The following is a 20024-nucleotide window of genomic DNA, read 5'->3' on the forward strand; positions in this document are numbered from 1 at the left end:
TGTTCTTTGGTTTATACATTTGAATACTTGACTATCATGATTCGTGGCACATTATATATTTATTTTTGCTCTTTTTTTTTACGGTATTGGGTCTGTGAATTAGTTATTATTTGTTTTGTTACACTTATATCAAAGTATATTACACTATAACTTTCTTCATAGGATATTTTATTAGTCTTTAACATTTATCAAACCAATAGGCTATACAATGTAATCAATATAAATATTGTAAACATCACTGTATTGCAAAGTTAATTCAATATTAATTAAATATAGATGGATAGACCAATAGGCCTATTTATTTATATATATTATAAAAAGGCCTATTGGTCTATCAATATCTAAGCTAGGTATATATTATTCTTTTTTTATTATACTGACGCACGTATATTTATTCTGTTCAATGAGATGTTGATAACATAGGCTTTTGGTTATGGTAGCAGCCATGGTGACAATGGCTGGCTGCCACAGGCCACAGGTCGCTCATTCAGCCATACCTCTGGTTGGTTGCGACCTATTTGCCGCCAAAAGGGTCGCAACGCTTTTATTGTCGCGACCTAGTCGGTCAGCCTGCCAGAGCCAGCCGTGGCTGTCGTCGCAGCCAGCCAGCCGATACCAGCCAGGCGTCGCAGCCCGTCAATACGTCGTATAATTATCATACCATCCTACTAAAACATACAAAAATGTTAAAATGAAAGAGGCCGATTGCGTCAATAAGTTTGACTAAAAGAGCAAAACTATGACCATACGTGGAGAGAATCGAACACCGGCCTTCATGATTGCTAACCTAGCATGACTACCGCTTGTAACACTGTGGCATTGGCTTCATATTATTGCACTTATATTTATGTTTATCACTCTATAACGAAGAACTTTGTGCATAATATACATTATTAGGCTTAATGACATTTAACAAAACAAATAGGCTATATATAATATATAAAATACATTATTTGAATACGCCCCAAATTACAACTAATATATTTTATTGATACTGATAGACCAACGATTTCATCATTTAAACTGTACTTAAATAGAAAAATATTAAAACAATATTAGCACTAAAGAGCTTGGCTTTCTGGTACTTCAACTGACGCAAAAAAAAATCAACTGATTATATAGACTTTGAGCGAGCCAGCCAGTGACCACAGCGACTGAAAGCAGCCAGACGAGCGACCCACACAGCGACCAATGCGACCTATGTCGCGACCAATGCGACCTACGTCGCGACGCACGTCGTTGGCCACTCAGAGAGCTCGGCCCCCCATTTTTTGTAGCGTTCACTGAACTGCGAGGTCAATGGTGGTTCAAATCCTATTCTCTGAAACCATTGAAGCAAATGTTATCATTTTCTTCCACGGAGATCATGAGGGGGAAATCCAGTTTATCCAATAATCTCATTTCGTCAGACCTTCCCATACATGGAGCAAGATCAAAGCTGGAGGAAATCAAGTGAGACAGACGCTCGGACTGCCAATGTGACTTCAAAAGAAAGCAGCGGATAATCTTATCGAAATGGACGCATAACCTTAAGGTGCGAATTTGGGAGAATCTGGGCATAAACGTTTAAACATCTACAAAACTGATCAGGCTACTCAAGACTTGGGACGTATAGATCGCGGGGGGGGAAAGCATTTACATTAGCAGCGCGTCATGACGCGTTGTTCTGGACGATTTGGCACAGAGAGAACGATTCCTCCGACGCGCTCGCTGCGCGCCGGTTCCTTCCACGACACGTCCGTCTGATTGTTTCTTTTGTTTTTTTTATACCGCAGAGGGTTTAATTCCGTCACTTCGTACCACATTCTACACCTTGCCGCTTGGAAGTGGGCCAACCTTGTGTCTGGTGTCAAGCTAGCCTGAACAGATACTTTCAGACAGCTCATTTCTTCACCTCATTCCTGAGACCTGACTGCGCCCACCCCTTGTGTAAGCAATTTAAACCTGATAGCAGATCATCTCTAGCCCGCAAACCGCTTTTAACGTGGGACCAATTGTTAACTCGCATATCTTGGCACGTATGCACCTACTACTATAGCCTATATATCCTACGCACTGAAGTACAACGATGCCTTACTTTTTTAAAGCGCAGTAGTCTTATGCCGCTTTACTTTCGATAAAACGCTCTTTTTTGGGGGGGCACATCGTGAAGTTAAAAACCCGCCGTCCTGTTTTGGGTTGCGTTTTTATTAGACTAATGGAACTATTAAGTACAGGTGCATACTGCCATTAACTGTGCGGTATTATGAATTTATTACCAAGTGGAATATTTTTTTATTTATCAGTAGCAATGTGCTGGCTGACCTCCCATGTCGATGCGTCTTGGTGGTAAGTATGAGTCACAGTCACCTACAACAACCACCACACACAGTGCGCAAAGACCGTCTCAATGTAGGCCGAACTCCGATCACGTGTGGGGGGAAGGAAACTTTAATTTTTAGCTATAGCTTTGCCATACAGCATCAACCGTGAAAATAAAAATATCGCATAATTTATAGGCTACATGGTTTCAATATTTACTCTTGTAACCCATCTTCTTCTGCGTGCAGGTACATGGGCACCATCGGATCGCAGGTGATGTGCGACAACATCCCCGGGCTGGTGAACAAGCAGCGACAGCTGTGCCGGCAGCATCCCAAAGTCATGCAGGCCATCGGGGACGGGATGAAGGACTGGATCGCAGAGTGCCAGTACCAGTTTAAAAACCACCGCTGGAACTGCCAGACCATGGCGAGGGACCACAACCTTTTCGGACGGCTCCTGCTACGCAGTAAGTGGTGCAATGTTGATTTTTGCTCCGATTCACTTTTCTTGTGCAAAATAACTCTGCGTTCGAGAGAGGGAAAAAGCAGCTAGGCGTATGTGAACTAGTAGTAGGCTATATACCAATGTCATGTTTTCATTGTATATTAGCGCATATAATTAAGACGGGCCAGCTCCTGCATGCCACTGTGCCTTTGCCAAACTTGTATGAGCAAACAAGCCATAGGCGTGCGTGAATCAATAGGAATATGGCTTGTTGCCTTGGTCTGTACTCATAAGTTTGGCAAAGGCTGGTAAACCAAAGTTGGCCTACATGTCATTTTTTTAATCTTCGCCCTTTCGTCGCATTCCATACATGGTATCATTTTACAGTGCTGCATTTATCAATTTGACGGAGTCGCTCTGTCACTCACTGCAACCGATCGGTAGCCTCTAGAGCTTCAGCAAGTGATGTGTGATTCATAAACGATTCGACCAAAAATAACGAATGTTTTGCAATCTGATTCTTAGGCCATTATGATTCGTGAGTGGATCGTTAATTCGTTGTTGGATTTGCACATGCGTATCACTTGGACCCTTTGTCGATGTGGTGTTTACATGTGTGCACTTAAGTACCTCAGACATTGTTTATTCATTTGCGAAAGTAAACCTAATTATGGCAATTTATATGAAAATGAGTGTTGGATATATCGTGCACTGTTTGTATACTTTTCTGCTTAAAAAACAAATTTAATGTAAACCCCCTACGTCTTCGCTGTCAACACTATTCACCCATGAACGAGATCCGAGTCCGAAAAAGATCCGATCTTCGCATCACCAGCTCCCGCATGCATTTGACAACGGTGGTCTAGGCAGAGCAGTAAACTGTCAAATTAGACGCGTCACTTTCCAGCCCCTCTCCTTCCCTTACTAAGCCTCTATGCCTCTAACGACGTGTTATAACAAGCCTGGTCTCTTTTAATGCCACTGGAAGACCATATATAGCACCGGCGGCCTGGTATTCCACTCCCAGGCCCTTTACATTAACCTGCAGGGCGGAACTTCCAACTGGTCCGTTTCATCTGGGTCCCTAATCAGCCGTGCGGTATTTGGACCTCCCTGCCTGAGCCTGGTTCTGTCACACGGCATTAGCAAGTAGCGGAGACATTACCCACACACGGAGGCAGCTCTCATGAGCTCCTCAACGTCAATTCCGTTGGACTAACTTCAAACATTTGCAAAGTACTTTTCTGCCTGGTGCCACGCTCTCTCTAGGCTTAGGGCGATTATCTCCCATTGACAGAGACAGATTTTCGCCCAAAATACTCAAAGTTAGGGTTATTTTAAAACACTGGTAATATTTAGTTGTTAATGGGACGAGCTGCAGATATATGTAGACAGTTATCTTTGGAGAAAAGGTTAGGGCTCTCACGGTGACAGGTTAGAGTTGGCTGTTGTTAATTGACTTAAAGCATATTGGGCGCTCTCACGGTCTTAAAGTAGGCCCTCAATGAGTTGGTAACCTGTGTAGTGACCCATGGAAGATCTATATAGTGACCACAACTCTGAACTCTGGATCGTCATGTGTTCCCATTCCTTTAAGTTTAATTAATCTAACACAACACATTGTGGATAAATAATTCTGTAGTTTGTTAGTGATCTGTATGTGAACAATCGCTTTCTGTGTAGCCTGTGTTCAATGCTAGGTTTGGTTAAAGCTTGTGTTTAATTTGGTCGGGTTGAATCCTAGGTCGGAGTTGGGTCTTCAGTCCCTCCGTCACGGCAACAAAGACAGATCTGAATGCCTGCTAGGCATGAACTGTTTGAACTTCGTCTGTAATGCTGCCATTTGTACCTTTTGTTTTGCCCCCATCCATTTAAAATCATAAGTGTTTATTCCGTTTTTATGGCCCAGAGTTGGAAACTTTCTAGAGGTAGACAATGTCCTAGATCTCAGCCCAACTTAATTAAGCAGCTCATGGATCTCAAGACAGCAAAAGGTGCTTTTTGAACAGCCAAATCACCCTAAGAGCTGCTGTACAATTGTTTTGTTTCCCAATTGCTCATATTTAATAAAAAGGTGTGGGTGTGATGAGCTGTTCCAAGGTGTGGGTGTGATCCAAGGTGTGGGTGTGATCCAAGGTGTGGGTGTGATGAGCTGTTCCAAGGTGTGGGTGTGATCCAAGGTGTGGGTGTGATCCAAGGTGTGGGTGTGATCAGCTGTTCCAAGGTGTGGGTGTGATCAGCTGTTCCAAGGTGTGGGTGTGATGAGCTGTTCCAAGGTGTGGGTGTGATCAGCTGTTCCAAGGTGTGGGTGTGATGAGCTGTTCCAAGGTGTGGGTGTGATCCAAGGTGTGGGTGTGATGAGCTGATCCAAGGTGTGGGTGTGATGAGCTGTTACAAGCCGATTTGAAAATCGGCCTCATCTGACATCACAAGTGGGCGTGTCCAGCTAGATGTATGACGGAGAGATGAGCAACGTTTGTTAAAGTCCGGCTGGTAGACTGATCTATCCATCATACATCTAGGTAGACATGCCAACTTGTGATGTCACTAAAACACAGGAAAGGGCAGATTTTTTTTAAACGTCTTGTGACGGCTAATCCCCTCAGTCCTGGTGGTATAATACGGGAGCTTTGAAGACGCCATAACCAAAGTACGGCATGTCTTAATACCCCTAACGAAGGGTCTTTCCACTGTTCATGTGTAATTATTAAGTATTTATTCTGTAGTGAAGGACCTCTTAGCCTCATTTATTGGGTAACCCTCGGCGTGTACATTTAGGCCCTTATGGCGTGACATTGTAAGCACTGTGATTTTTTTAATTTATTTTATGTATGTATGTATTGCTGGACACTTTATACACTTCATTTTATTATTGCATCTTTCTATATTCCATGGGCTGCTGTAACAAGTGAATTTATCATGTATTGGATGAACTAAAGTTCTTATCTTATCTCTTATCTTCACGTGTTCGTAGGGCTGCTCGATTATGGAAAAAAATCATAATCATGATTATTTTGTTCAGTATTGAAATCACGATTATTCAAACGATTATTTTTGGGTTTGAAAACATGATGTATTTATTTAGCATGTCTGTCCAATTTTTTTTTTGTAACTGAGAACTTTGAAATTTCGCCTTAAAGAAATACATATAATAGTCCAAAAGAAAATGATCAAATCTAAAATAATGTACAGATATGTATCCAGGTGTTCTTCACTTTCTATAAAACATTTAATGAAAAGAATAAATAATAATTATAATCGAAAACTTGATTATATTAGTTTTTTGAACGTTTCACGCTAAAATCACTATCGCGATCAAAATGAGATTAATGGCGCAGCCCTACGTCATGTGACCCTACCCCTACTCAACAAACCCCGCCCCCAGCAGGCAGCCCTACGTCATGTGACCCTACCCCTACTCAACAAACCCCGCCCCCAGCAGGCAGCCCTACGTCATGTGACCCTACCCCTATTCAACAAACCCCGCCCCCAGCAGGCAGCCCTACGTCATGTGACCCTACCCCTACTCAACAAACCCCGCCCCCAGCAGGCAGCCCTACGTCATGTGACCCTACCCCTACTCAACAAACCCCGCCCCCAGCAGGCAGCCCTACGTTGTGTGACCCTACCCCTACTCAACAAACCCCGCCCCCAGCAGGCAGCCCTACGTTGTGTGACCCTACCCCTATTCAACAAACCCCGCCCCCAGCAGGCAGCCGGGAGGCGGCCTTCGTGTACGCCGTGTCCTCGGCGGGCGTGGTGCACGCCCTGGCCCGCGCCTGCAGCGGCGGCCAGCTGGACTCCTGCTCCTGCGACCCCACCAAGAAGGGCTCGTCACGGGACGCCCAGGGCGCCTTCGACTGGGGCGGCTGCAGCGACCACGTGGAGCACGCCGTGCGCTTCAGCCAGGCCTTCGTGGACGCCAAGGAGCGGGCAGAGCGGGACGCCCGGGCCCTCATGAACCTCCACAACAACCGCGCCGGACGCAAGGTAGGCATGAACCTCCCGACCACCGCACCGCCCCAAGGTAGGCATGAACCTCCCGACCACCGCACCGCCCCAAGGTAGGCATGAACCTCCAGACCACCGCACCGCCCCAAGGTAGGCATGAACCTCCCGACCACCGTACCGCCCCAAGGTAGGCATGAACCTCCCGACCACCGCACCGCCCCAAGGTAGGCATGAACCTCCAGACCACCGTACCGCCCCAAGGTAGGCATGAACCTCCCGACCACCGCACCGCCCCAAGGTAGGCATGAACCTCCAGACCACCGCACCGCCCCAAGGTAGGCATGAACCTCCAGACCACCGTACCGCCCCAAGGTAGGCATGAACCTCCAGACCACCGCACCGCCCCAAGGTAGGCATGAACCTCCAGACCACCGTACCGCCCCAAGGTAGGCATGAACCTCCCGACTCGCAGTCGCTCACGACGGCGTCGAAGCGACTGTGCGGTCGTTGCGTCAACGTGGGAACATAAGCCTTAAGGAGTGCTCTTGGATGAGTGCGATGGCGGGGGAACGGTGTTCACCGTACTGCTCAGTGGTCACGGTGAAAGTTAAAACAGTCCCGGTCAATCATCACCCAGAATCATCCCCTGGGCATTAGGGGAGACGCGTGTACAGCTCAGGGTGCCCTAGGGGCTGACTGGTTTCCTTAAGGAGACTAGTGTCCATAATGTAGGCTGCTTAGGAGACTAGTGTCTATAATGTAGGCTGCTTAGGAGACTAGTGTCTATAATGTAGGCTGCTTAGGAGACTAGTGTCCATAATGTAGGCTGCTTAGGAGACTAGTGTCTATAATTAGCAATTATTCGCTTATTGTTTTAGTATACACTACGCGTGAGCACTCCATAAATAAACAAGATAACACTTTTTGCTGGTATTTATTTGTTTTTATAAGTGGTTTATTTGCTGCAAAGCGACATTTTGCGATTAAAAGAATATCCTGAGTTTGAGATCTCAATCATGGGATATTGCCCAATAACCCGAGCTAGAACCAATGGAGCTGCGGCGGTAGGAGGCTGACGTGCAGCACATGGTGGGAGGGTGACGTGCAGCACGTGGTAGCAGGGTGACGTGCAGCACGTGGTAGCAGGGTGACGTGCAGCACGTGGTAGCAGGGTGACGTGCAGCACGTGGTAGCAGGGTGACGTGCAGCACGTGGTAGCAGGGTGAGGTGCAGCACCTGGTAGCAGGGTGACGTGCAGCACGTGGTAGCAGGGTGACGTGCAGCACGTGGTAGCAGGGTGACGTGCAGCACGTGGTAGCAGGGTGACGTGCAGCACGTGGTAGCAGGGTGAGGTGCAGCACCTGGTAGCAGGGTGACGTGCAGCACGCGGTAGCAGGGTGAGGTGCAGCACGTGGTAGCAGGGTGACGTGCAGCACCTGGTGGGAGGGTGAGGTGCAGCACGTGGTAGCAGGGTGACGTGCAGCACGTGGTAGCAGGGTGACGTGCAGCACGCGGTAGCAGGGTGACGTGCAGCACCTGGTAGCAGGGTGACGTGCAGCACGTGGTAGCAGGGTGACGTGCAGCACGTGGTAGCAGGGTGAGGTGCAGCACCTGGTAGCAGGGTGACGTGCAGCACGCGGTAGCAGGGTGACGTGCAGCACCTGGTAGCAGGGTGACGTGCAGCACCTGGTAGCAGGGTGAGGTGCAGCACGCGGTAGCAGGGTGACGTGCAGCACCTGGTAGCAGGGTGAGGTGCAGCACGCGGTAGCAGGGTGAGGTGCAGCACGTGGTAGCAGGGTGAGGTGCAGCACATGGTAGCAGGGTGAGGTGCAGCACATGGTAGCAGGGTGAGGTGCAGCACGTGGTAGCAGGGTGACGTGCAGCACCTGGTGGGAGGGTGAGGTGCAGCACGTGGTAGCAGGGTGAGGTGCAGCACGTGGTAGCAGGGTGACGTGCAGCACATGGTAGCAGGGTGACGTGCAGCACGTGGTAGCAGGGTGAGGTGCAGCACGTGGTAGCAGGGTGAGGTGCAGCACGTGGTAGCAGGGTGAGGTGCAGCACGTGGTAGCAGGGTGAGGTGCAGCACGCGGTCCTAGTCCTTCTGTCTCCGCCCTGCAGGCGGTGAAGCGCTTCATGACCCTGGAGTGCAAGTGTCACGGCGTGAGCGGCTCCTGCAGTCTGAGGACGTGCTGGCTGGCCCTGGCCGACTTCCGGCTGACCGGGGACCACCTGCGGAGGCGCTACAGCGGCGCCGTCCAGGTGGCGGTCGACCAGTACGGGGCGGGCTTCACGGCGGCACACGCGCACCTCAAGCGGCCCGGCAAGAACGACCTGGTGTACCTGGAGGACTCGCCGGACTACTGCGTACGCAGCTTTGAGTCAGGTAGGCCTGCATGCAGCGCTGAACATGCGTGTCCTGGGTTCTTTGTTCTGCTAGTCCCTGCCTGATCCTGATCCCTTCTGCCTCCCTCGGACCCACGGTTCATTGTGTGTTTCGGTCTTTTTCCATGTCTGTCACACACGCTCGCTCTCTTTCTCTGCCGAGGGTTAAAGGGGTTTATTGGCCTGGAAAAGGGACATTTAAGCCCCTTGCAGTGTTACCCGGCAATGTTCCTGAACATTCCCTGCATGGGGTCATGTGTGAGTGGGAACAGGGCTGGGCATCCTGGCTAATACACTGGTGATGTCATGAGCAGGAACTGGTCCCATGTCCGGGTCAGTGCTGGTATGGCTGCGTTGTGATGGAAGCAGGGAAATTGCTGGGAAAGGCACGTGAAGGGTCGTCTGACCTGCGACACATTTAAAGTAAGGCTTCTGAACCAATCAAAATACTCCACTGATGACGCATTTGATTCCGTTAACGTTAGGGATGCACCGAAATCAAAAATTTTCGCCGAAAGCCGAAACCAAATACCTAATGTGGCTTTTGCTGTTTTTCATTCATTTTGCTTTAATTTTTCACGATTGCATAAATCAAACAATTAATGTCCTTCATAAACTTTTTTGTCTTGCTTTTCAATAAAAAATTAAATTACAAATTTGATACAAAATATTTATTTAATACTGAACGTTTTCTAACATTCCAGCAGACCTTATAGCAAGAATATAAGAACAATGTACCTTTAAATAAATGAGTAAAACATTTATTTCTTTATTTTTTTTTAAATCAAAAATAAAAATGTTCGGTGTCTTTTTTTCGGGCGAAGGTGTGTGTGTGTTTTTGTGTGTTTGTAGGGTTTCTGTCTTTGCCGTGTGTGTGTGTGTGTGTAGGGTTTTTGTCTTTGCCGTGTGTGTGTGTGTAGTACGTGTGAGTTCAGAGGTTGTAGTTGGGAGCAGAGGTTGTGTGGTGATCAGGTATCAGTCGGTTTAAGGCCCATTACACACTTGAGTCGAATGAAACCTGAGAGCACACGCACTCTAACATAAATCAACCCAGTAGTGCACGCACGCACGCACGCACGCACACACACACACACACAGAGACAGACAGAACTGCTTTAAAGGATTCCTAGTTTAAACGTCCTGACCATCTTGTGTGAGAGACACTGTCTCACACACAAGGTCTGAGACAGTGTTCTCAAACCTCCCCCAATTAGCCAACTACTGTACGCAGACGGTGCCTCGACCAAGCAAGTCCCTGCTCTGGGGCATCCATTTAAAAGACCCTCCGGAACCAGGCTGGGGGGCCCTGGGAGGCTGGGGGGCCTCTGGGCACCGGTGCATCACAGCCCCAGCAGGCTGAACAGGGGGCATGCGCTATGGTAAACCCTGCCCTCTCTTCCTTTGTTGGCCCCTTTATGAACCGATTCCCTCCCTCCCATTCTGTCTCTGAGATAGAGACTCCCACCTTAAATAAGCCAGGCTCCTGCTCCTTCTCCCTCACACACAGTACACTGCATGGGAAGGAGCAGGTGAACCGGCCCCCCAACACCTCTGAACCGCAAACAGTCAATCACTCTCACCGACAGGGGGGGGGGGGGGGGGGGGGCGACAGAAGGGGGGGGGCGGCCAGCGAGTGTTTTATCAATTAACCCGCACGCCAGCGAGTCAGGTGCTACACTCATCCTTCTGCGCCCTGTCAGCCTAATCCAATGAGCAGACGTGAGGGAGGGGGGGGGAAGAGAGAGAGAGAGAGAGAGAGAGAGAGAGAGAGAGAGAGAGAGAGAGAGAGAGAGAGGCGCCATGATGTCACCCCTAGCAGTGCAGCATACCGTGGATGACGGACAGGTTTGTTGCCAAGATGGGCGGGGCTTAGATCATGCCCAGACATATAATAGAGAGCGAGACAGAGAGTTCACAAAGACAGCTTGAAAGTAAATATCAAGGAATTCCACCTCATTGGAATTTGATGTTTTACGTGTCACTTCAGAAAAGGTTTACCCGAGTGAACATAAACACCTGCTGACAGGCAATGCACGGAATAAATAATTACTCTTAACAGGCTGGGAACACTTCGTTGCTGTCTTTCTAAAACAGGGGAATATGTGTTGCGCCCAGGGACTGATACTTGCCTAAAATCAGTGTAGAGGCCAGTACAGTATCAGCACCCTCCTCAGGGTGTGTGTGTGTTTGTGTGTGTGTACACGCGTCGCAACAGGCGCCAAATATAAAATACCCAGCCGATGAAGAGCGGAGGCCTGGGTGAAAGCTCCTTTCATCATTCTCTCATCTATCTCTCTCCACAACTCATCATTCTACCTCCCCCCCTCCCTCTCCTCTCCACCTTAACCACACTGCTCCTCCCCCCCTTCCCTCTCCTCAACCTTACCCCCACTGCTTCACCCTTGTCTCAAAATATCAAAAGGTATCTAAAGATTGATAGTCTAAATGTTTTATATGTTTCGACCAATCATGTTGCTGGAGGCGTGGTTACAAGTGAAGTCATTGGCTAACAGAAATTCGGCCTGCGGTATTACAACGTAAAAATAGAATGTCTTTAAAGGTTTCAAATCAAGCCTGTGTTGACATACACAGATTTAAATCAGGTTTGTTCTTCGGTGTAATATCTCCGTTCACTGACCTGTAGCCACACCACACAGCTCCTGTTCCCTGAGCTTTATCTAATCTACCTTTATCTGGGGCGTCTCCTTTTCTCTCGGTTTATTCTTCTATCCTCTCCATACTTCTCTCCAACCTCGCCCTGGTCACAGCCATAGCTCAACTTGGGATGCGGTTGTTTGCAACACGTGTATGAAACTTATTGTGTGTGGATGTAAGACCAGCAGAGGAAGGTGAAACTACAATATATCGCTGTTGGTACCGTAAAGATGTTCATAGAAGCAGGTGCCAAGCACTTCATATTGCTAGTTTAACCCATTGCCTGTATATCACAAAGATAACTAGGATAGGAAGATACACTATGCAAAGTACTATTTTTAAGTGCCAGGATGTACATGCATACGATAAGTGCTCACACCACACCTCCACAACCTCCTTCTCCAAAGCCAAGAAGCTTATTTAATGACGGTTAAGCAGGTCTCATCGAGGGGTAATATTTAACCACCTCTGATATCCCCAACGGTCTCATGTCATCCTCTCTCTCCAGGGTCCCTCGGGACGGGCGGGCGGGTGTGCAACAGGACGTCCCGTGGCGTGGACAGCTGTGAGGTCATGTGCTGTGGGCGGGGCTACGACACGTCGCGCGTTAGCCGCACCACCAAGTGTGAGTGCAAGTTCCATTGGTGCTGCGCCGTGCACTGCCAAGACTGCCACCTGCAGGTCGACCTGCACACCTGCAAGGGGCAGACGTGACCCCGTCCCCAGCCCCAACGCCCAGTTCTGTCAGCCAATCAGAGCTCTCCTTCAAGATGATGACTGGAGCTGGAATCTTCTTAAAAAATCCAGTCTTGCGTCTGGTAACTCTGCACACGTGTCAGGTTCTTACGCTTCATTGTGTGGGGGCGTCACATAACACACCGAATATATCAGTATGCTAGCTCCATGTTTATTACCGGCATGGGAGACTGACTATAAAAAGGCCTCAGGCTTTTGAAAGCGGGACAGGTTTTAAACAGACAGTAATGAGATGATGATGTGATGATGAGTACACCAAGGATGGAGGAATTCCATTGAGATTGGTCATCTCTATTCGTTGTCAGAGGGCATGTTGAGGTGAACTCTGTCCTTAGTAGATGGACCCAGTACTCACCCCTCTGCCAGTTCTGCCGCGCCCGACTCACCTTATTTAATGTAGAAATAGAAATGTGAGTCCTGGTTCTGTATCGGGTAACGTCGTTACTATCCAAGCTTCAAAGGTCAAACTAGTTGAGTATTAAGCAGAGTATGTAGCGTGTCAATCTCCTTCTTATGTTACATAATTGCACCTGTTGATGTTTTGTATTAACACATTCATATATACTCTGTAGTTCTGTTCTTCCAAGTCGGTCACTGAAGCACTTACCCTTGTATCCGGGAGCACTTCTTACATTTTGGGTTGGGAGAAAAACTTGCAGACAAAGAACATTATGAACACCGGACTGATTTGTGTGTGTGAAGATCTCATCCAAGGGGACATGTTTCTGGACTGTTATCCAGGACCCTGTTGCGGTGTAGTGCAGAGGGGAGATAGTGAGCAGTCTGAACATGTCATTAGCAGAGGACAGACCAGCGCGCTGCCGAGTTCATTCACGATTCCCCTTTCAACTCCCTGTGGGTGTTAGTTTCCCCTTTTCATGGCTCAGAAGCCAGCAGGAGACCTTGACTACGTTTCATGTTTGTCAACAGATGTGTTGGCGGTTTGCGAGCATGTTGCATTTCGTGCCACGGTGGCCTGTCCACTCATAAACACATCTTAGACACCTGGAACGCATGTTCTTCTGGTTTCACAACATCGGAACAATCCCAAATTTAATTTGGAGACCAAAGTGATTTTTGAGCGGGCAGGAATTGGTTCGTAACACTGCACATATGCAACACTCACTGAAAACACATGTATGGAAATCCCTGAATCACCCAGGAAGCCAAATGGTTTCTAATTACCAAATATTGCGATGGTTTGGCCAATGCTTATCATAAGCAGTGGTACAGAAAACAGAACAAGGGTATGAATGGGTGACCGTTCTGAGCGATGTTTGTTTTAGAAAGCTTGTAAGACTATCTTTCGTCGTATGTGGTCTACTGTTGGCCAATGGCAGTCCCTACTTTGGTTTCATTGTATTTATTTACTCCCAAGTAATGGGAAAAATGTGGATTCCAAACGTATCCTAAACCTTGTCCAGGCTGCGGGAGCATTTAAAGGGTTATGCGATGCAATTCTAGTCCTCAGTCATCTCCTTGCTTACAAAAGCAAAGGGATTTAAGACCATATTTTCCTTTAGACTTGTAACTGCCTGGACGGTCAGGCTTAACCTGCAGTGGGACATTTATGAGTCCGGTTCCACTGGCAAATGGGACTTGATCAGCTTAATGAAATTAGCCCCACATTAGCCCCACGCATTAATTCTGATCGAAAAACATTGGGGAGAGATTGGCTTGATCATCATTAAACACTGCATTCTGTTGCCTCTTAACAGAATGAATTATTTTTATGACATTGTAACAGGATAGCTGTGATCATTGCCTAACCGCTTGAAGTGAGTCATTCAGATCACCTGTGCTTAAAGGATGTATTCACCAGTAACAAACAGGTTGTGCATTTCTCAAAATGGTGAAACCCACAATACCATTAGGTAGATCAATTACAATGTGCATTGTAATCTCAGTAATACTGATTATTTAACATTATGCTCTTAGCCACAGATTTATTGTACAAGTGAAATGTATGCATTTTAGCAAATTAAATGTAGTTTAACGAACCAGTGACCTAAGTATTAAAGCCAACACTTCCACCAATCCTGACCAGACAACCCAAGAGTTCCCTACTAAACACTTTATTTCCATCCCAAGATTCCAGAGACGTGTCAATCTGCTGCCCTCAACTGGTGATCCAGCAGATTACACTCAACGGCCCAAGGGAACATAACCTTAAAAGATCCACCGTTTATGGGCCACCAATGTGCCTAATATCAATTCACTGCAATGTATTTCTCAGGTTGGATTGTGCTCACCTGATCATGAGAGGATGTCGTCAGGTCTTTATTCAGTTGGGAGGGAGGTCAGGATGCTGAGGATCCCCACCAGTGAAATCAAGATTCAGCAAAGGAAAACCTTTAACAGATCTATAGACTGAGGTTATTTGAGCTCTTAATTCAAACGTTTTCTGGGGCTTTAACACCAGCTCCTGTTGTGGTGTTTTGGGGGGGGGGGGGGGGGGGACACATTGCACAACAGACCACACAGTAGGCCAGCTGACCCAGAAGATTCACCCTTGTTGGTTTCGTGTACAAACCTGATTCAGAATGACCACGGGCGTTGTAGAAGCTTGCAGTAAAAGTCCTTTATTGTACTTTTTTGTTTCTTTCCATGTTTTAAAGATGGCAATTCGCTCGCCTCTTTTTGTACAACAAACGGCTTTACAAGAGATCCACGTCCCCCGAAATGGCAAACATAACAAATAAAAAGTCCAAAACTATTCTGAATTCTGTTTTCTTTATTTCATTTTGAATCCCTTCTCTCTCCAGCAGTGGCTTTGTCTCCTGTCCTGTTTATTGGCACAAAGGTGTGTCAGTCCAGTCCCAGGCGGCGCTACGGCCATCAGTTTGTCCGTCTGTCTGTCGGCTCCTCTAGGCCCGCCCTCAGTCCGTCCGTCTGTCGGCTCCTCAGGGCGTCTAGATGCGGGTGAGCTGGTGCCACAGACTGGAGGGGAGGAGGCTCTCCACCTTCTCCATGATGAAGTTGAGGGGAGCGAATAAAGTACTCAGGAACTGGTGGAAAAGATGGAAAGAAAATCAAGTTAGAGAACATTTACACTGTTCCAAGCAGGATAAGAACATGATTATGGAACAGAAACTAGGGAGGCCCAAACCCATTCCTCGGGTTCGCTCAGAACTGCAAACATGGCAAACAAGAGAAAATGGAGGAGGAATCCTCTTCTATAATAAAGACTTGGTAAAGGACAACAGAAGAGACCCAGGTACACATCCTGCTAGCTGGCAACAACACTGAAAGAGAGACAGAACTACAGGCAGAGAGACAGAACTACAGGCAGAGAGACAGAACTACAGGCAGGGAGACAGAACTACAGGCAGGGAGACAGAACTACAGGCAGAGACAGAACTACAGGCAGAGAGACAGAACTACAGGCAGGGAGACAGAACTACAGGCAGGGAGACAGAACTACAGGCAGAGACAGAACTACAGGCAGGGAGACAGAACTACAGGCAGGGAGACAGAACTACAGGCAGAGAGACAACTACAGGCAGGGAGACAGAACTACAGGCAGAGACAGAACTACAGGCAGAGAGACAGAACTACAGGCAGAGAGACAACTACAGGCAGAGAGACAGAACTACAGGCAGGGAGACAGAACTACAGGCAGGGAGACAGAACTACAGGCAGGGAGACAGAACTACAGGCAGGGAGACAGAACTACAGGCAGAGAGACAGAACTACAGGCAGAGAGACAGAACTACAGGCAGAGACAGAACTACAGGCAGAGAGACAGAACTACAGGCAGAGAGACAGAACTACAGGCAGAGAGACAGAACTACAGGCAGAGACAGAACTACAGGCAGAGAGACAGAACTACAGGCAGAGAGACAGAACTACAGGCAGAGAGACAGAACTACAGGCAGGGAGACAGAACTACAGGCAGAGAGACAGAACTACAGGCAGAGACAGAACTACAGGCAGAGAGACAGAACTACAGGCAGAGAGACAGAACTACAGGCAGAGAGACAGAACTACAGGCAGATGACAGAACTACAGGCAGAGACAGAACTACAGGCAGAGACAGAACTACAGGCAGAGAGACAGAACTACAGGCAGAGAGACAGAACTACAGGCAGAGACAGAACTACAGGCAGAGAGACAGAACTACAGGCAGAGACAGAACTACAGGCAGGGAGACAGAACTACAGGCAGAGACAGAACTACAGGCAGAGACACTCACAGCCTTGGCGAAGACGCCCATGAGCTCTGGGAACTGGTGTGTGAGCAGCGCCAGCATGGCAGTGAAGGAGCAGAGGCCGGCCGTGAACAGGATGAAGAAGGGCAGCTCCTTCTTGGGGTAGACTGACACCTCGTGGAATACTGCTTCCACACATGAACACACGCACGCACAAACGAGACACACACACAGAGGCACAAAGAAATACATTTAGATGCTTCTTTTCATGGGCTGGTCACGGGCTTTTCATTGAAATGTGACCACGGTAACAGCTTACAACACAACTCAATCCCTGGTGGCCCCATTACTGTGGTTGTTATCCAGTGGGCCAGTTCAAAGGAAAATAAGGGAATGCCCTCGATATGCAGATACACTCATAACGTCACCTTTGAATCTCTAACAAGGACTTCAACCCGGAAGTATACACTACCATTCAAAAGTTTGGGGTCACCCAGACAATTTCATGTTTTCCATGATACCTCACACTTTAATTCATCAAATGAGTTGCAAAATGACGAGAAAATATAGTCAAGGCATCGACGAGGTTGGAAATAATGATTTTGTCCGTACGTAGCCTAAAACAATTCGTAATTAATCTTGAAATGGTTGCTCAACTTTGCAAATAAACAACAAGAGACACTAGAGGCGAATGGACGAGTATACAGGTGAGTCATACAGGTGAGTCCTCCATCTATAAGAGTCCTACAGATGAGTCCTCCATCTATAAGTGTCATACAGGTGAGTCCTTCATCTATAGGTGTCATACAGGTGAGTCCTTCATCTATAGGTGTCATACAGGTGAGTCCTTCATCTAGAAGTGTCATACAGGTGAGTCCTCCATCTAAAAGTGTCATACAGGTGAGTCCTCCATCTAGAAGTGTCATACAGGTGAGTCCTCCATCTATAGGTGTCATACAGGTGAGTCCTCCATCTATAGGTGTAATACAAGGGGGGTCCTTCATCTAGAAATGTCATACAGGTGAGTCCTCCATCTAGAAGTGTCATACAGGTGAGTCCTCCATCTAGAAGTGTCATACAGGTGAGTCCTCCATCTAGAAGTGTCATACAGGTGAGTCCTCCATCTATAGGTGTCTTACAGGTGAGTCCTCCATCTATAGGTGTCTTACAGGTGAGTCCTCCATCTATAGGTGTCATACAGGTGAGTCCTCCATCTATAAGTGTCACACAGGTGAGTCCTCCATCTATAGGTGTCATACAGGTGAGTCCTCCATCTAGAAGTGTCATACAGGTGAGTCCTCCATCTAGAAGTGTCATACAGGTGAGTCCTCCATCTAGAAGTGTCATACAGGTGAGTCCTCCATCTATAGGTGTCATACAGGTGAGTCCTCCATCTATAGGTGTCATACAGATGAGTCCTCCATCTAGAAGTGTCATATAGGTGAGTCATACAGGAAGTGTCATACAGGTGAGTCCTCCATCTATAGGTGTCATACAGGTGAGTCCTCCATCTAGAAGTGTCATACAGGTGAGTCCTCCATCTAGAAGTGTCATACAGGTGAGTCCTCCATCTAGAAGTGTCATACAGGTGAGTCCTCCATCTAGAAGTGTCTTACAGGTGAGTCCTTCATCTATAAGTGTCTTACAGGTGAGTCCTCCATCTATAAGTGTCTTACAGGTGAGTCCTCCATCTAGAAGTGTCTTACAGGTGAGTCCTCCCTCTATAGGTGTCATACAGGTGAGTCCTCCATCTAGAAGTGTCATACAGGTGAGTCCTCCTGGCTCCATCTAGAAGTGTCATACAGGTGAGTCCTCCATCTAGAAGTGTCATACAGGTGAGTCCTCCTGGCTCCATCTAGAAGTGTCATACAGGTGAGTCCTCCATCTATAGGTGTCATACAGGTGAGTCCTCCATCTATAGGTGTCATACAGGTGAGTCCTCCATCTATAGGTGTCATACAGGTGAGTCCTCCATCTAGAAGTGTCATACAGGCGAGTCCTCCATCTAGAAGTGTCTTACAGGTGAGTCCTCCATCTATAAGTGTCATACAGGTGAGTCCTCCATCTAGAAGTGTCATACAGGTGAGTCCTCCATCTATAGGTGTCTTACAGGTGAGTCCTCCATCTATAGGTGTCTTACAGGTGAGTCCTCCATCTATAAGTGTCTTACAGGTGAGTCCTCCATCTATAAGTGTCATACAGGTGAGTCCTCCATCTAGAAGTGTCATACAGGTGAGTCCTCCATCTATAGGTGTCTTACAGGTGAGTCCTCCATCTATAGGTGTCTTACAGGTGAGTCCTCCATCTATAAGTGTCTTACTTGGTAGCAGCTCTCTGTCGGCCGTCTCTGTACAGATGGGGTAGGGGTAGAAGAGATGACCCTTCTCTAGGGGGTACGGGATCATTCTGAAGGCTGTGGGGGCGCACACACACACACACAGGTATGAATGCATGGCTCGGTGCCCGTGCGGTGCCATGTGTGTATCGTGGGTGTGTATATATATCTCTGTATCTACATGAGTACATACTGCCCTCCCAGGTGCAGTGCAGCAGGTTGAGCGCGCCCTCCACTCTCTTCCAGTGCTGCAGGTGGAAGAAGGCATAGGCGATGGCCTCGCTGTCGCCGCGCTTCAGGATGTGTTCTGGAGGGAGGATGAGACTCTTCATCTCCAGGAGATACTGGGGGGGGGGGACGGTGAGGGGACAGGTTAGAGGTGAACCGGTAGCAGTACCACAGAGGGAACACCACATTATCACAGAGCCTTAGCATCGAGGGTTAACCCTATTAACACCTTAGTTAACGTGAACAGCATGACTCATTATTACTAGACCATTTGTTAACTGTTAATTAACTAAGTTAATGCTTATTACTGCAAAAACTAATTTTAATGAATAGTTCATTAACGTACCCTAATTGATAACGGTTGCCAATTCTACCCGCCACTGAACCAGTCCTCCCCCCCCCCCCCGTCCCAGTCCCCCCCCCCCCCCCCCCGTCCCAGTCCTCCCCCCCCCCCCCCCCCCCCCCCCCGTCCCAGTCCTCCCCCCCCCCCCTGTCCCAGTCCCAGTCCCCCCCCCCCCCCCCCCCCGGGTCTTACTTTAGGGACGTGGGGGTTAAACTCCACCGCTCTGTGGATGGCTTCTACAGCGTTCATCTCTGCGGTGCTCAGCCCCCTCCTGGAGGCCGCCTCGGGAGAGAACCTGGAGCAACACAACACAGGAAGCTCAACACAACACAGGACGCACAACACAACACACAGGACGCTCAACACAACACACACAGGAAGCACAACACAACACAACACACAGGACACACAACACAACACACACACAGGACGCACAACACAACACACAGGACGCACAACACAACACACAGGACGCT

At 48.0% G+C, this 20024-nt stretch overlaps 2 protein-coding genes across 10 annotated transcripts in view; one reads left to right on the forward strand and one right to left on the reverse strand.

The window, feature by feature from the left end:
- Window positions 1–1614: 1614 nt before the first annotated feature.
- On the forward strand, window positions 1615–15208 carry wnt2 (wingless-type MMTV integration site family member 2). Its single transcript, XM_060060066.1, has 5 exons — window positions 1615–2328; window positions 2550–2770; window positions 6461–6738; window positions 8818–9082; window positions 12245–15208. The coding sequence occupies exons 1-5, from the start codon at window positions 2246–2248 to the stop codon at window positions 12448–12450; spliced, it is 1053 nt and encodes a 350-aa protein (XP_059916049.1). The 5' UTR covers window positions 1615–2245; the 3' UTR covers window positions 12451–15208.
- Window positions 15207–20024, reverse strand: part of LOC132463939 (suppressor of tumorigenicity 7 protein homolog) — a 34908-nt gene continuing 30090 nt past the window's right edge. For 4 of the 9 annotated variants that reach the window (XM_060060065.1, XM_060060056.1, XM_060060057.1 and 1 more), the window contains 5 exons: window positions 19741–19843; window positions 19159–19321; window positions 18961–19055; window positions 16688–16837; window positions 15207–15500 (listed from right to left, as the gene is read on the reverse strand). In XM_060060065.1, coding sequence (XP_059916048.1) covers window positions 15405–15500; window positions 16688–16837; window positions 18961–19055; window positions 19159–19321; window positions 19741–19843 — 607 coding nt within the window. In that variant the 3' untranslated portion in view covers window positions 15207–15404. The remainder of the gene's footprint in view (window positions 15501–16687; window positions 16838–18960; window positions 19056–19158; window positions 19322–19740; window positions 19844–20024) is intronic. The other 5 variants (XM_060060064.1, XM_060060060.1, XM_060060059.1 and 2 more) reach the window with 5 other exon arrangements.

This window comes from Gadus macrocephalus, chromosome 9, assembly GCF_031168955.1.
Source record: "Gadus macrocephalus chromosome 9, ASM3116895v1".
Classification (NCBI taxonomy): domain Eukaryota; kingdom Metazoa; phylum Chordata; class Actinopteri; order Gadiformes; family Gadidae; genus Gadus; species Gadus macrocephalus.